General features: G+C 37.5%; 1 protein-coding gene across 1 annotated transcript in view; it reads left to right on the forward strand.

The window, feature by feature from the left end:
* Positions 1 to 18,481, forward strand: part of PROS1 (protein S) — a 35,983-nt gene that overhangs the window by 7,755 nt on the left and 9,747 nt on the right. The window contains exons 2-7 of the mRNA XM_072419038.1: positions 395 to 552; positions 2,338 to 2,362; positions 3,121 to 3,210; positions 4,316 to 4,485; positions 6,130 to 6,304; positions 9,275 to 9,396. Of these exons, the coding sequence (XP_072275139.1) occupies positions 395 to 552; positions 2,338 to 2,362; positions 3,121 to 3,210; positions 4,316 to 4,485; positions 6,130 to 6,304; positions 9,275 to 9,396 (740 nt within the window). The remainder of the gene's footprint in view (positions 1 to 394; positions 553 to 2,337; positions 2,363 to 3,120; positions 3,211 to 4,315; positions 4,486 to 6,129; positions 6,305 to 9,274; positions 9,397 to 18,481) is intronic.

Raw genomic sequence — 18,481 nt, forward strand, 5'->3', positions numbered from 1 at the left:
GTCATTCAAATATATGGGCCTAAAAATTCTCACAAAGAAATGTTTGAGGGAATGCCTGTTTGTTAAAGAGCTCTAGGACATAAAACAAATTAGATTTTTTTGTTATGAGTAAACTAATGTAACCTCCACCTTTCTTTACTAATGCTTATGATTCTTCACTCTTTTTACCAAATGAATGCCACCTGGAAATGTTTTCATGTGATGCAATCATAACTCTGGATTTACAAACTGTTTTGTGATGCATAACTTAATAGTTGATGTTGTACTTGTAATTGAGATTATTGTGATTTTACATGTTACCGATGATTACAGTTCATTTATTACTTGTGCTTTGATCAAACAATGAACTAACTTACATGGAATAGAAAATAAACTTTTTTCTTTTTTTGTCCAGTTTTATCTTCTCAATCTGCATCTCAATTTCTTACAAGAAAACGGAGAGCAAATTCATTTTTTGAAGAAGGTAAAGGCGGTGACCTGGAAAGGGAATGTATTGAGGAACTGTGCAATAAGGAAGAAGCCAGAGAGGTGTTTGAGAACGTCCCCGAAACAGTAAGCAAGGAATATATTTTGATTTTGTTTGTCATTTCACTAACATTAGAAATGCAGAATGTGCAGGGACTTGATTATGTTTCAAGAATAAGGAAAGTGAGTTCTTTAAGCCCACCACTGAAACACCTATACTCACCGATACAGCCCTTTAAATGATAGTATAGGTAGGTATTGGGCAACTTTAAATAGATTGACACCTTGAACTTGATTTATTAAAGCTCTCCAAGGCTGTAAAGGATACACTTTCATCAGTAAAGATGGGTGATCCAGCAAACCTGGAATGGATCTGGTCTAGGATTCAAAACATTTGCTAGGAAATAGCAAATTACTTTGAAAAAACAATTCCAGGTTTGCTGGATCACCCAGCTTCACTGATGAAAGTATATCCTCTCCTGGCTTGGCGCTTTATTATATCAGGCCCAATGTTCCAAATGGACAAAATAGGAGAAGTTCATTAAAAGAAATCTTCCTTGTATTTCTGAACCCTGATTGTGCCCAGCATCGTAATACTGTTTTATATTAGCCTGGAACTAAAGCCATTTTTTTGTTTTGGACAGGTTAGAAAAAAGTTAGTACCTCTGCCATGTTTTTGTGCCTAATGAATAGATTTTCTCCTCGGTTGTTTCGCTGTCATGTCAGGGAGTAAGTTGTTGACCCTGCAATCTTTATAAGTTACTTTGACACTACTTATTATTAAAACATCTGTGCACTGTGCTCCTTTACCAGCCCCCCAGATTGTAGTGTCCTGTGGGGGACCACTGGATAGAATCACAATGCACAAATGCAGACCAGGCATTCCAGAAGTGTCAGATGTGGAAGATTCTACAACCTATTTACCTCTTCAAGATAGCCATGATCATTGGTCGGGTAAGTATGAATTGGGTCATTGGTAGTCATGTTTTTATTGTGTCTATGGCTTAGTCATCAAAGGTTTCAGAGTATCCAAAACACGGCATGCATTGAAACATGTTGGAATGGAACCCAATCCAATCCCTACAGACAATCTCAAGATGCTTTTTCTTCAAAACCAAACAATATTTTGAAACAAAGCAAAGCTACCTTCAGCTCAAACTCATGAAAAAAAAACATAACTTTTCCAGCATTCAGTTACCTGGGCTGAATATGATACGTATGTAGTAGTGTGTGATAAATAAAAAAAAGATAAACTATCATGGGTGATCCTGCAAACTTGTAATTGATTCCCTAAAAAAAATATTTTGCTATTATTTGGCAAATGGTTTTAATCTATTACAAGTTTGCTGGATCATCCAGGTTCTCCCTTGCCAGCCTAATTTCTCCAGAGCTTTAATAAATCAGACCCCAGTATGCCCAGCCTGCAAATTGACGCATGCCCTTGGGTGACAGGCTGGGTTTACAAGCAATTGGCAAACAGTAGGAGTGTTACTGTTCTATTAAAAAAGAACTGGTGACACTGGATCCAGGATCAGGTACTGGACCATGAAGAAGAACTTAACAAACATTTTTTAATCTATAAAACTGCCAAGTTCCTTTCAATGGCAACAACACCATTGTTTAAAGCTATCGCTGTTTAAAGCGTGCCAGTGGCATCGCCTCCTGTGTTGTATCAGCCCAGATTAGAAAGAATGGTGACAGCCCATTACACTTTATTTGGGTGTACAGGTCCCTAAATATGCTATGTGCAGCTTCTTCTAAATCTTAAAAGGCCTTAACCAGACAGCAAGGCTAATTACTACTATAATTACTATCTCTTTTTATTTTGTAAGATTTATTTCTCATTAAGTATTTATTTTTTCTATTTTCTAGGAATACTTTTACCCAAGGTATTTAGGTAAGTTAATATAAAAATTTCCATAATAATTGTTGGCTTATACATTTTAGCACTGTTATGATTTTTGTAGAATATATGTATATATAATATATACCTTCAGAGTTTTAATAAGTTTGTTCAACAAGGCCAACAAAAGGGCATTAGGTCCTTGTTCAGCATGCTGGATTGTGAAGGAAAGAATTAGCTAATCAGTTAATGTACTGATAAACTGTGAGAAGTAGCAGTGCTCACCATTGTGCCCCTTCTTCCACTATCAAGTCACAGGCAGAGGTAGGTTCCAGATAGCCTGGGCTCAGGGGAAGGGTTAAACTATTATTATTGTTACTATTAATAATAAAAATAATAATTAACAGGATTTATATAGCGCCAACATATTATGCAGATCTGTACAATAAATAGGGGTTGCAAATGACAGACAGATACAGACAGTGACACAGGAGGAGGAGAGGACCCTGCCCTGAAGAGCTTACAATCTAGGAAATGTAATGATGCTGTACGTGAGAATGAAGGCACCTTTTGGCAGAAATTAAGTATTGTAGGGAAGAGGTCTGGATTAATATTAAATATTTCAAAAAAGCAGTTTTTTTTCTTTGTTTGGGATATTATATATTAATAATAATTACAAAAATTTTTTTTGATATTGTCGTTTGAGGTTCTACTGTTTACATTTACATGTTTTCAGCTATTGTTACAATATGTAATTCTAATTATAATATTAAATAATAATAAAATAATCTTTTTTTTCTGTTTTTTCACAGCCTGCCTCGGTAGCTATCGTAATGGAAATGGAAATAAGCTCACGTATGTGGATTTTGATGGCCCGGCAGACCTAAGATCCTGTGTTACTGGTTTGTATAGAAAACTATTTGGCATAATATGGCATTTTATGTAGGCAAATTAAATCAGGCCTTCACTAACCCAGAGAAACCAGAAATCTTACAGTTCCAGGTTTGCTGTATCACACAGGTTCACCCATGATAATCTATCTTCTCCAGTCTTGGAGAGCTTTAACCTCCTGGGTGGTAACTCCGACTGGGACTCGGGCTAGAAAAAAGATGCTAAAAGCTGTAACCCCAAGTCACACTCGGGGTAGGTAAACCTATAGGAAAAAATAGTAAATCGAGTCCTACCTGCAACCAGCATCCCGCATTGTCTTTTGCGTCTACTCTCTTTCTTTGCGTCTTCTTTCTCTGACGTCTTCTGCACCCGGTGCGTGCCTATGTTGCCGGCGGGGTGGGAAATTCAAAATTCATTTGTATTGCATTTAATGCAAAATACCTGTATTGAATGCACTACAGTGGATTTATAAGTGTAAAAGCAGTACATTGTCTAGCAACATTTATTTTACAGTATATTATAATAGTATGAATATAATATTTATTATATAATATATATATAATATTATATAATTTTTTTATTTATTTATTTTATTATTTTGACATGATTTTGTGTTTCCATCTTTTTTTTAAACTCATACTATTATCATACTGTAAAATAAATTTTTGTGAAAAACAATTTTAAGCTTTTTGACATATAAATGCAGAAAAAATGAACCTCCCAGGAGGTTAATAAATCAAGCCCAATGTCTAATAAGCTTACTTTGATACATGTATGTGCTGGTTGGTTGTGTTTGCCTCCCAAATCAAGTGCTCAGTTGGTAAGAATGGAACACTTCAGTGGTAATACATTACTTAGGTGACTTTTAACACTCTGCCAGCATGAGTCCCTTTTGCACTGGAGACAAAAGTTTAAATCCATTATCATGGCACAGGGTCTGCTGTACCTTTTGGGTGAACATACCTTGTAGGGGAACTGTTACATGGAAGACATATAGATTATCTACATAATAAAGATACACAGATCATTATGATAATTCTTTTCTGCACAATACTTAATCGTTATTGTATATTCTTCCTGTAAGCTGTTTCATAACACTTTATTTTTTATATACAGCACTTCCAGATCAGTGTAAGCCTTTGCCCTGCCATAAAGAAGGATACAAGGAGTGTAAAGATGGAAAAGGAAACTTTACCTGTGTGTGCAAACCCGGGTGGCATGGAGTGCGCTGCGAGGAAGGTAAGAGACTGCACAAAACATTAGCGCAAGCAATGGTGGATGAAGAGGTGGACTCCTGTGCAGACCTGACTTGCCCCCCCTGTGATTTGACTTGGGGCCCTTGTTGGCTGAGCAGGTTCCGGGGCCATAGGGGCCCTACCTTGCACTTCCTTATGTCCTCCAGTAAGTGCAACAGCAGTACTGGAATCATTGTGTCTTCTGCAGTTTTGAGTTTGGTTCTTGGTGGCCACAGCAAAAATGAGATTGGAGAACATATTTTGTGTACTGACACAATTACTCCAGAGATGGAACTTTCTATTACACTTTTTTTCCAATGGTATTATAGATACATATAGATTACAGCTGTAACATAGCCTGAGATGTGACCTTCTTATCTGTCTGGGGGGTAAAGTACATCTCAAGCCAAAAGTAGATTTTAGATAGAGTAGGGATGGGTAACCCCTGCACACATTTTGGATTACTAGGGGGATTTGACTTTACTTACTGTATACTATACTTACTGTACTGCAGACTCTTTGCTCTTTGATAAATGAGCCTCAAAGTGTTTTTCGCCGCTTTGGTTTGTATAACATCTTCCACTCATCTGGGAAGGCTTTCAAGAACATGTAGGAGTGTTTTTGTGGGAACCCCCATGCAGCCAAATGGGCGTTTGTGGGGTGAGGTGCTGATGTTGGATGAGAACCTGGCTTGCCATTGGTATTCCAATTAATATTCAATGCCAGGGGTTGTATGTAGGGATAGGGTCAGGGTTCTGTGCAGGGCACACCCTGTGGACATAAAAGGGTCTTCCCCAAATAATTGCAACAAGATTGGATGCACACAATCATTTAACTATTCTTTGTATTCTGATGTTTCTGATGGAAATGGTGTGCTTACACACTTGCTCTTATGTTCTTAGTTGTGGAATGGGATGTCCATCATGCTCACATAGGTGTGATGGCCAGGTGCTCACAAACTTGGCCATATAGAGCAATCCTAAATCACACCTGATGATAAGTTTCACATAAGTGCAGGAGACAGGTAAACATTTACTTTATTGCAGACTTTCCCACAGAAGTAACTGACGGTTCATTGCCATCTCATGTCTATCTACTAAGAAAATCCATGTTCCCTCATTTTGTCAGACACCCACATTATTGAAGATGACTTGAATATATTTCATCTTCCTCCTGCACAATTCTGCGTTCAATATAAAGTAATGATACATTTATCTGTGCTGGCACTGGTGAAGCTATCTGTCAGTGCCAGGGAAGACCTCGTAAAACAATCTCCAGTAACTACGAAGCTAATTCTGTACAATATAGAGAACTGGTCCTTTGTGATTAAGAGCCCAATTCTTCTCTCCAAATCTCCCAAGTCTTCCAGGGCAGCCAAGAAAGACACATTTAGCAGTAAATCACTGTAATCAATTGACGTTCATTGCAGAGAATTCGAGGGAGGACACGGCAAACAGGCCTTACATAAATCTTATATCTTTTATTCTCATCCCTGGACACTGAGCGGTGATCATCCAGTATATCAGAATACATTTGTGTTCCTCTATTTGTTATCCTGCCTGTCTGCTTTCACTGCTTTCATTATTATTTATTTTGTTCTTACTCTCAATTTCTGAAATGAAACTTCCCTTTGCATGGAAAATGCAGTTTAAGTTTTAGCTGACAGTTTGATCCATTTGGATCCATATTTACAAGTCTCTTAAGTTATGTGATCTCCAAGTAATGTGTGTTTTGTCTTTATCAGATATAAATGAATGCGATCTAAACCGAGGTATATGTGGAGGGGCAAAATGCCGCAACACGCCAGGGAAATATGAATGTGACTGCGACCATGGCTATCGGTTTAACACTTCCTCCAAGAGTTGTGAAGGTAAATCTGACCTTGTGGATGGTTAATTAAGAATGAGGAATGCTTAAAAAAGATTTTGCATGATACAAATGTTTTTTTTTTAATCTGTATTATGTACGATTATTTCATTATAAATGTGTAAAAAATAAACCTCAAAAGACTGCCATTGCATTGTTCATCTCCACAGGATCAGAATTCATGTGCATCAATGAAGTGGATGTAAAGCAAAATATTTTTACTTAGATTTTACAGCCTGGGGACCGTGGGAACTTGCGGTCACAGCTGATTGGAGGCACGCGAGTGCTTCCAATCAGCCGTGATTGCAGGGGAACTCTCAATAGAGTTTCTCCATTGAGAGTTCATCTTAGTTTGGTGAGAACACGACCTCGTGGCGAATCACAAGGCCGTTCTCGCTTACATGTTCTGTTATAAAAAATTCTCTCGCTCATCCCTACTCATCACATCCTATAGTTTGTTTCCATTAGAACAGACATATTTTATTATATTGGAATATCTCCCCACATCTCTAGTTCCTTTGACAACTGTACACTAAATTCCCCATTACTTTCTGAAACATTGATTACCAGGACAAATGGGGAAGTTAATCTCCTCAATGGCAGACATACACAAAAAATGTTTGGTTTTACATAAAAATTATTAGCACTGTTCATCAGAATCTGTAACATTTGTAAACACTTTTCAATGTCAGAAGGACAGAGAACAGATCTGGCTATTGGCCGCAATAGGGCTTATGTTCCGGAACAACGAAAAAGATTGTTTTGTGTTAGACAATAAACAATTGATACCCACTGCTGTTGACAGGATATCAGCTTGCATCCACACTTCATTCTTGCTTCCAACTCACCAACTTTTGTACATTGATACAGACACATAAATAGAACCCATTAATTGCAGTAATCACTTGGAGATTTTATCTAAATAAACACCTTACTGCAAGATTCCGTTAAATTAGGTATGCAGTGGGAATTAATGTATACAACAGTGAGAAGTAGACAATGATCTCTGCATTTGATGTGCACAAATTCCAATGGAGATACAAATGAAAACACCTTTTATAAAGTAAAATCTGGATTAAAATGATGTATGAATGTCAGATTGCATATTAGTTTAGCTTGACTTCCAATTGCGGAAGTCATTTTGCTTGACTTCGCTCTTTTGCCAGAGAAGCACTTTATTCTGAATATTATCTGTGAAATAATGAATGCTAACATAATATAATATTTATTTACAATTTATTACAAGTCCTTTCCAAGTTCAGGTAAATAGATATTGCTCCTGAATCCACAGCCCTGGTTTACTGATAGAGCAATCTATGGGCATTACAGACACAAGGAAGAATGTTGTTACCCTGTGAAAGGAAGTGCCTATACATATACATATAACATAGCACTCCCTCCCATAGGAGTGGATACATTTCCATAAATTATTTCTCCAATGTGGGGTACAAACATACAGCCCCCATTGTTCTGCCTTGGGGCTTTTTTTAACAAATCTCAAACAGTTGGAGAAAGGGATAGAAGTAAAACATGCCGAGACCAACAGCTCACAAAACTAGATTGCACACGTGGATGCAAATAAACTCTTTGCTTCTTCCTACTCCAGGCTAGCTGACAGGTATGTCCCCAATGTACCCCTACCTCTGTGGGTAATAGGCCATTCCAATCTTTCTGTTGGAGTGAAACATCCCTTAACTTTACAGTCCTGAAACTTTTAGCCCTCACAGGTCTTTGTCTTTAATTAGGAACCAGTAGGTTTCACTCCCTCGACATAAAATTGGTGGATCTACCTGCTACTTAGTTCCTGAGACCTGGATGAGCTAGGCCCTGATCTCTCGGTCTTTTAGACCTGAAGGATCCTTGCTATTTTTCCATGACGGATGTTACTCCATATTCCCCTGTCTCTAGATATTCATCCTTAATAGCAGACCAAGTTAGTCATAACACAACTTCCTTCACTCAGAAATGGTCCCTCCTTTCTAAAATAGGCAGTATTCTATCCTGTGTCAATGGAAAGAGACCAATCATGAGTTAGGAGAATAAGGAGTCCCAACATTTACACGAAAACTTCTAGATCCAGGGCACCCCTTAACACACAGACACCTTAAAGCAGACCTATCACCAATTTTTTTTTTACATTATATAAATGACAGAATGGGAGCGCAGAGCCTCCTGGGATGCATGATATGCACTTCTGGCTGCTCCTCCTGCAAATGCCCGAGATCAGGGGCTATTCCCTGTATTGGGAAAAAAATGCATCAGCAAGATCAGTACTCTTTTTTCCCATTCAGAGCATGTCCGGTGACAAGGCCAATAGAAGAAAGTGGACAGAGGAATATGGCAGCACCCAGGGCCTCTGATAAAGTGCTGGGATGAAAGGCACATTCCAGGATGGCGTGGGACCTAAAGGAGGACAGTATCAGGGGGTTCAGCGGAAGTAAAGGGTTTTTTTTTGGTTCAGTTCCGCTTTGAAGGATACCAGATACAGTTAAAAAGATCAATTTGATCAACAATTTTGTCAGCTTGTATACATGCTTTAAAACCTTTTTTATATGTGTAGTCCTAATAATATATGTCCAATAAGGTTAATTATAAAACCATATATTTCATTACATGTTCCCGCTTCTATGCTGTTCTGCACAGTAGTTCTCAAATACTGTGCTCTTTAGGGAGATGTATTTCAATGGATGTGATTTTCTAAAGAAATAAAGAAAAAAAATTAGCAAGACTTAGTAAACCTGCAGAATCTGTGTTCACTTTTAGTATCCAACATGTAAAAATTATCAGTTGCACATTGTTTTTTTTTTTTCAACATGCAATGAGATAAAATACACTTTGCTAAATAGACAATCACTTTTTTTCTAGTACATCAACCTTTATACGTTTCATTAAGAGGATACAAATGTTCACTGGTTCCTCCTGGATTACACTGATTGGCTCCTGAATTCACTCCATTTTGTTTATTTATTTGTAGACGTAGATGAATGTGCAGAGGACATCTGCAGTCAAATGTGTGTAAACATGCCCGGAAGTTACAAATGTTACTGTGAAGGAAGAATGAAGTATAAGCTTGCTGGGGACAAGAAATCTTGTGAAGTGAGTAAACTGCAATGATGGTTCTATTTCCTACCACTGAATACAAAAGATGTTTTCTAAAGATTTTAAAAATATATATGATACCAAAGATCACCTAGGGTCCATTGAGAAATGTTTTTCACCTGGGAGTTACCCAACTTTTACCCCAAATTCAAATTTTTCACATTAGAATAATTAGAAAATATATAAAATATGGGTAAATTGATTAACACATTTCCTAATCAAATCCTTTCTGAAAAATGTAAACATTTCAGATAAATGTTAGTGAATCTTCAGTGAAAACCTTAAAAAAAGAACCCTAAATTGTGTTAGTTTTTGTAGGCATATTAATAATAATAATAATAATAATAATAATAATAATAATAATAATATTAGGAGCGCTAACTTTTACAGCTGCGCACAATTTACAAATTGTTAGTTAATCAGAAGAAATAATATGTAAAAAAATGTAAAAGGATGCATTTCTTCCCATCATTGTACATTATATGTACACATAAAATTCAGCTTTTTTTCTGAACGGGGCTCTGGAGCACAGGTGGGAGAGTGAAATAAAGTAAATTACATTCAAACTGTAAATTCCATTGAACCCTGGGGTTCCTCCAGAGGTTGCTAGGGGGTTCAGCAATGAGAAATTTGTACCTCTCAGGTCAGTTTAACACCAATGTTCTTTTCAGCTGTAAAACCACTTGTATAAATGCTCAAATATGAAGGCAGTGGGAAAGAATGTGTATTGTTCAGACAGCGCTGTGTTTTATAAGGAGACGGGTGGTGGTTTTACGAGTGGAAGGCCCCATGCTGTGTCCTCACCATTATGTAAAAGCAGCGATCATTCCTGTTAGCTGTTTAGTGATCACTGTAGATGATGTAGATGGGACAGATGTTCAGATGCCCATCTTGGGTTAGGATCTCTAGCATCTATAAACAGAAAAAAGGCAAAAATAAACCTTTTGGTGTGGGGGAGCAACAATGATGAGTGCCACCTTAAATCTGCTTGCAAAAGTGAGAAAAAGACATTTTTGGTTACTGTGTTTGACTTATTTGACTGATTTCTTAAAGCTCTCCAAGACTGAATAGGATAAACTTTTATCAGCGAACCTGGGTGATCCAAAAACCAAAAAACCTGGAATGTATCTGGTCCAGGATTGAAAACATTTGCTAACAAATAGCAAATGACTTTAAGAAATCCATTCCAGGTTTGCTGGATCACCAGGGTTTACTGTTGAAATGTTACCCTCTTCTGCCTTGGAGAGCTTTAATAAATCAGGCCCATTAAATCAATATGCTAACAGGTAGATATATGACAGTATAGTGCTGCTAGCTATGTATCAGTTATGGTAAATAGCTTAGACACTGTACTTGTTTACAATACAATATTCTATGTATCATGGTTATGGCTCTTTGCCTTCTTTCTTGCACAGTGTTTAGTTAAGTGTCAGTGCAACGTGTCACCGTGAATCAAATGTTCTCCCTGTCACAGCCAGTTGCTAGATTACATTTCCACCCAGCTATTCCTTCTCTCACTTCTTAGACTGGGAAGCAAATTAGTAACATAATTTCCTAACTAATGACATCGACTGCGAAGGGTCATTGACCACATCCTAATGAAACACATTGCTGAAGGCCGAAGGCTCATCTTCATGAGACACTGAAGCTATTCATTCACCTATTCATTCACAGTCACAGGTGTTATTTGGAGTGAGAAATGGAACAGCAGGTCACTGAGGGGGATATCTAGCATGCTACAGGTTCTGAATGATTGCTGGAGTTCAGTTCTCATTGCCTGAAGCTGCTCAATGTTGCTGACTGCTCACACAGAGATCTGTTCATGAATCATTAGTTGCTCTCCTATTTCCCTCATAACATTGTCTAATTATTGTATGACATGGAAATGTTGTGTAAAATAGAAAAGGTATGTGTATTCTTGCACGATTATTGGTGTGCTTGGTGTCTTTCTTCTGGATCTGTAGAGAAATCCACTGTTGGACCTCTAAAGACCAATCACTGGTGTGTGCAGGGTGACTGGTCTTGTATCTGCCCCTTCCTCTAGTTTTCTTTAACCTCCCTAGAGGTTCATTTCTTTCCTGTTTTATATGTCTAAAAGCGGTACATTGTTTTTCATGAATATGTATTTTACAGTATAATATAATAGTATAAGTATAATAAAGTTTGAAACACAAAATCATGTAAAAACAATACATTGAATACATTAAAAAAATCTATATATTTAACATTTTTTTTTTAATTTTTAAATGTTTAATCAAATTAAAAAAAAAAATACATATTATACTCATACTATTATATATACTGTAAAATACATTTTCTTGAAAACAATGTACTGCGTTTACACATATAAATGCAATGTATTGCATTCCAAAGTTATTTTGTATTGAATGCAATACAAATAGATTTTGAATTACCCGCCCGCCCTGCCCCGCCGGCAACGTTCACACGCACCGACGTCACTGGGAACTCCCCGGTGACTCATCGGGTGCAGAAGCCGGCCAGAGGAAGAAAAAAGAGGATAGACGGCGCGGGACGGCGCGGTAAGCGCTCTATTTACTAACCTTCCCATAGGTTTACCTACCCCCAGTGTGACTCGGGGTTACCACTTTTAGCAACTTTTTTCTACGAGTCACACTCGGGGTTACCTCTAGGGAGGTTAATCTGTCCATGGTAGGTAAATCAGCTGGGACATTCCCACAGCTCCGCTCTCTGCACAGGCTATGTATGGTAATGTTGTGGTGTCCCTGCTACTTTTACAAGGTGCTAGTTTGGGTTTGCAAAGACAAACTGTACACTTGGACTGAGAAACATTAACTTGACATTTACAATCCATATGTATAGACCACCCACTGCTGTAGGCAGGAGGGAAGAAAAAAACTGCAGCAAAAAGGAACGTATAAAGAGATTTCCTCTTAAAACAGAACCAAAAAAAAAAAGAAAAACTCACCTTTACTTTTGTAGATCCATCAATCCCTCAATGGATTGGGTCTCGCGCCTTCCTGTAGTCCTCCAAGCTCCTTTTGCTAATGCGCAAGATCAGACATGTGCAGACGGAGCAGCCAGAAGCCTCCTGGGATACGTGATGTAGGCATCCTAGGAGGCTGTGTGCTCCCATTCTGTAAGACAGAAGAGAAGGGGCTTCACTTTTTTTTTAAAAAGGGGATTTATTCTCCCCCTCCCCCTTCAAAAAAAAAAAAAAGAGGCTAAAAAGTTGTCTACCGTTTTATGTAAGGTAAGAATTCTGGTGATAGTTCCCCTTTAATTAGGGGAAGGCAGTGAGAAGGGCATTACACATATAAGGTGAGGTTGAAGCTTAAATTTGGAAGTAAGATTTTTTTTCTAAAACATGAGCTTCTGATATCCGGGTATTTTGGATGCAGGATGTACCAGTGCACAACAGCAATGTCTAGACAAAATGCGTAGGTCCTAAGCTGCAAGCCTGTTTCATGATTTGTTTTTTAACATTGGCTTTGAATGCCTTGCTTTTTAATTAGACTGGCCTTCCTTAAATGAAATATAATGACAGCCTATGCAAGCAAGATACCTTGAGAGGGGATCCCAGGTTTTGAGAAGAGAAGTATTATTGCATTTCTGTTCCTTTTATATCACCAGAGTTTTTCACAAGTTGTTCTCCCCAGGCTCTGTTCTTTTTGTTTCTGTTAAGAATGCTTCAAATGCTTGGCACATTTTAAGAGGGACTTGGCAGAAAATACTCACCCAGCAGGCTACAGTATTGTATAATTCCTTCTAAGCTCTGGCATGGAGGCTGGCACGTGCCAGTATCTCGGATCCTGATTAAGCCCCTGAAAGCTCCTGGGGTATAGCTTGCAGAAAATAAGTATTCCAGCAGCCCAGATTAAGCTTCCATGAATAAAGGTTTTTGTAGTGCACAGTGGAAACATTGTTTGAATGTTGAAAGGGTGCTTAGGTGATGCTGCTTGTTATACTTTCACACCCATTATAAGTGTTTTTTGGAATATACTCAAGTATCTAACAAAAAAGCTTTGCCCTTAGAAACCAGATCTATTGTAACTGATGGTTTTGGTATGGGGGAATGGGGCAGCATAACGGTTACTGTATGTGGTTAGCTCTTTTCTGTGATGCTGCTGTCCAATTCTCAATAGGAACTCTATCTACATTGAGATTGTGTGAAGGTTGGACTTCTGTGTAGCTGATATAGGTCATGGCCTAGAGTGGAAGGACTATTGGGCTTAAAAAAAAAGTTACACAATCCTATGGTATAAAGGTTCCATACTGCCACCCTGACAGTGTAATCTGGCTTTATTCTGTCATTGCCACTGCACAATGTGAAACGGGTGGAATGGTGGCTCAGCAGCTAACACTCTTACCTAGAGTCTCCAGTTCTATTCTTAGTGTTGTCTGCATTTCAGCATCCTTGCATATCCTAAAAACACAATTATGGAACTGACCTCCCCCCAAAATTGTCTTTGGACAAAAAAGGCACCCTATGTAAGGGGATTAGGAGCACATCTAGGTACATGGCTATGGATGAGTAATTGGGATTACTATAGATTCTATAAATCGCCTCCTAATATATCAGGTCTGTAAAAAATGAATGATAAAAAGCACATGACAAAAATACCTACTTTTCACTATCTCCGGGTTCAAATGCTTACAACCAGAAGCTTAAAAAATTATTCAGCGGCACTCTTTGGATTTATTCCCTGTTAACAATTTATAAGGCCATAATAAATATAAAAGGAGTAAAACATTTAGATGAGTCTAGAATTTGCACAAATGACATCCTAAGCCTCCCTCTTGATCACCCACAATCCCTTCAGAGACAAAAGTGACAGGAGCACTTATCAGTCCTCGTTCCATATTGTAATTAGAACAACCTAAGAAGGCCAAGACTCAACCACAATGTGAGATGTCACTTAGTTTGCACTTAGTCAGTGCTCCTCACAGCCATTGTTTTATTCTCTACCTGTTATATGTGTGAGAAGAAGATCAGGGCATCAGCTTAGCTGTGAATCCCACATCCAGAACCAACACATTACCTGCTACTTATAGCACATAACTCACCTGAACTTCTGTGTATTAACCTCATAATGTCCAGTGATAGCAGACCTATGTCCTATAAGATGGCTCCTAAAATATACTAAAGCCACGCTAAAATGTACCCTTTTACTTTTACACTTTTACTTTTCAGCCTGGAATAGGAATAATGGGAACTTATATCAGGTTTCCATTATCGTAGTCATTGGCTTTATGTGTCCTGATAACCATCTTTTAAATCTTTTGTGAAATCTTTTTCTAATGGCATCTTCACTTAACAAACAAGCTGCCATGAACTCTACAGTTCACTCAGACAGTGTGAGGACCATGACCCATCTTTAGTAGGACTCCGGTGCCAGCCAAAGCTTCACTGTGTGCTAGATAAAGAAGTGCGAGCCTAATTCCATGTCCTTTTTCTTTTGGCACTTGGCCTGTCTGGCACTCGTAAGATATGATTCTCTTTATCTGTGAAGCCTATATGGCATCTCACCAGAAACGAGCTTCCATGAATTTTTCACTTTACTTAGGGAGTGCCAGAACCATGATAATGACCCATCCAGAATAGGATCATGGTGTTTGCCAAAGCCCCCATGTGCTAGGTGCAGGAGGTTCATCTTCTCCATTGTGAGGTCACTTCATTCTTTATCTTCTGTTTATAAGCCATGAACATAAATAAGATTGAATTGTATTTAGCTGTAAAGTGTGTTTGATCATCCAGTCCTCAATACCTACACCTGATTGGTGAGTTACCATGAACTTTACAGTTCACCCAGAGAGAGTCAGGACTAATTACATAACTATTATCACCAGGATGGAATTTTTTTTTGTGTGAAATTTTAAACTTTAGATAGCACCAGGACCATTATAATGATTCATTCTGAGTAGGACCATGGTGCCAGCTAAAGCCCCAATGTGTGCCAGGTGCAGGGGTGCTCCGCTGTGAGACCACTTCTTCCTCCTCCCTTTTCTGTTTTGGAACCTACAGGCACTTGCAAGATATAGTGGGCTCTAATTATCCAAAACCAGCTCAGAGTAAGTTGGAAGGAAGCACTGGTAATGTCCGTACAGGTGGGGAGCAAGTAGCAGTCTGTAAATGGGGACATCTTTCAAAGATCGCAGGTTGCATAAACTGCTGATTGGAAAAAAAAGAAGGAACAGATTGCAACAACACATGGGCCCTTTTACGTGTAATCTATTTGCCACTTGCTTAGTAATTAAAGATCATCCAGCAAAAAGACTTCCTGTCCGTTCCCATCAGGTGCAAATATTGAAGCTGCACAATGATGTAGAAGGCACTGGTGGTAAATGTTCCATCTATCCTAAAATTCTAATGCAACAAAATATTCTGTAAATTGATTAGGCATACAAGGCAATGCAACATGTTTCCATTTATAACGTGTGATGTTACAGGAAAAGTTTGCAACTTATGTAAAACCCGCTTTTGTAAATGCTGCATGTGATTCTAAAAACTTGTAATGATTAGTGAGGTTGGTGTATATTTAGCACACCTCTAACATGCATATTTTATAATCCTATTTATAAAAAATGATATACCTTGTGGCCTTTTTAATAATAATTTATTTGCAAAATCATCATTGTGCTCTGTTATTAAAGAAAGGCCATTATGTCTCACAGCAGGAAATGTGACTTTGTGACTTGCACTGTGTCTAATTTTCCACAATAATAATATTATCAGATCAGGTATCAGACAGTTTACTGACAACATGAAAACATGAATATTAATATTAGCTAACCTTATCTTTTAGGCGTATTTCTTAATGACAGTATCTCTAAATACATCTGGTTATTTTAATATGTACTTGTTTGAAGATATCTTTAGGCGCGTTAGGACATAATAGCATTGTTCTAATTATTATAAGGAAATAATACATCAAGCAGGGGTTTAATTTCCTGTTGGTATAATAAAACTCATATAAAACATCTGATCAAGGTGTAAAAGCTCAACAGTGCCATCTAGTGGTCATAGTTAGCATATGTCTAATTCATTTTACAGATCTGCAAAATACACCATAAATCTTTATACATTTTTATAAAATTAGGTTCAACATAAGGAAAAAAACATGATGCCATAGATAATATAGAACTGTATTTATTTTTATTATCTGATTTTTCTGAAATGTGCCTAAAAGTAATATTATTAATTTTTTAAGTGTTTCTTTTGAACTGTCTTTTTTTAAAAAACCTATTTACAACAGCACCCAGTTCTGATTCTGTCACAATCGAAGGAGAGTATGTAAGAGTGAATAAACTAGCAGCAACACCTTACAAGATGAAACTCTAACTAGTTCCTTAGCAATTTTTTGGAGCTAACAATAGTTCATGTTGCTATTGTTCTCACATACATTTTGTATATATTCATAAAAGGTATGATTTAATAAAACTCTCAAAGATGGAAGAAGATAGATTTTCATAAAAGAACCAGATTGATCCAACAATCCCGGAATGGATTTCTGAAAAATCAGTTGCTCCTTGTTAGCAAAAGTTTTTATTCCTGGACCAGATCCATTCCAGGTTCGCTGGATCACTCAGGAACTCTATCTTCTCCCGGGAGCTATTAAATTAATTCCAATTTTTACCACTCTTAGACACCAACTAGCAAATGCTGTGTGCCAGAAAGTAATATTTCTAGGCTTTCTAAGGCACATATATATATATATATATCTTTTCAATTTCTTTCTTAAACTGAAACTACACTTTATACAAATACAAATGTTCATATAAGTAGTGACAAGCACTGACAGGTCCAGTCTATGGAGCAGCATGGGTTGCAAGTCCCCCTGGACAATAGTAGTGGCTGCCTCCTCCTACCTCCTGGCAATAAAAGACACGTTTTTAAATGGTTTGCTGTAGATACCATTGTCATCAGTTCTTAGTTTGTGTTCCAAGTGAGTAGGATTGTGTGTGAAAGAGCCAAATCCCTAAATTTAAGGACAGATTTGAAACTTAATCGTAAAACTTCAAAAAGAAAGAAATGGCATACATTCCAATACAATTCACAATATAGAACTATATATGCATGAAAAATGCAAAAAACTTTTATTTACAAATATACATAAATAGATAAAAAGAGAAATTATGAGTTTATGCAACACTTGCACACTGATCTCTTTGACATATTTCAATGTCCCTGGTATTTGCATTTTTTTTATCTGTTTGTAATTCTATATATTGAATTTTGTTGGAATTGATGCCATCCCTTTTTGTTAACCAGTTTCTTGTTCTGAGTTGTAGAAATAACTCCTAACCTGTGAATAATTCTTTCTATTTGTATTATTGATATTATTATTGTCATCCTGTGTTTGTATTACTGCTGGAACAAATGGTCACTCCATATTCATTGTGTTCTTACTAACATGCTATAGTTATGTTGTGTTACCAGTTTTAGCTTTTCTTTTTGGTTATGTTAAATGATCAAACTATGGTCTGCAGGTATATAGGTCCCATATTTGAAGAAACACCATCCAGTCCATCTCACTGATCACCTACAATCCCTAAAGAAAGAAAGGTTGCAGAAGCACTCAGTAGTCCTCTCTTCCTAGGTTCTATCTAGGTACTATCTTTGTAGTAATTAGAACAACCTAGCAAGGCCAAGACCCATCCGCAATGTGTGGAGTCACTTAGCTGATGAATAAGATCACACTCCTTCAGTGTTTCATCACTTAGAGATAACAGTTATTACTTCATATGTGTGGGAAGAAGCTCCGAGCTCAAACTTATCTGTGAATTCCACACCTGGCACTGACACATCGCCTGCTGCTTACACTACAACTCCACACATAGGTACTCATAATATTATGGTGAAGTAGGCCTATGTATACCTAAAGCCAAACTTTTACTTTACCAATTTAAAGAGATAAAAAAAACGGATTTTCTGTGTTTTTTTTAATTTTTGGTGGTGATATGCCACTCTCTGTATTTATCTTGATAACCATTTGGTTGGGAAATTCCAAACGTTTCAGTTGTTACCTAAAAAATGGGTAAGGAAATACACCGGTAGCAGCACCTGTTCTGGTGACAAGTGTCTTTGAAGGTGTTTATTCCT

Source organism: Pyxicephalus adspersus, chromosome 1 (genome assembly GCF_032062135.1).
Source record: "Pyxicephalus adspersus chromosome 1, UCB_Pads_2.0, whole genome shotgun sequence".
Lineage (NCBI taxonomy): Eukaryota > Metazoa > Chordata > Amphibia > Anura > Pyxicephalidae > Pyxicephalus > Pyxicephalus adspersus.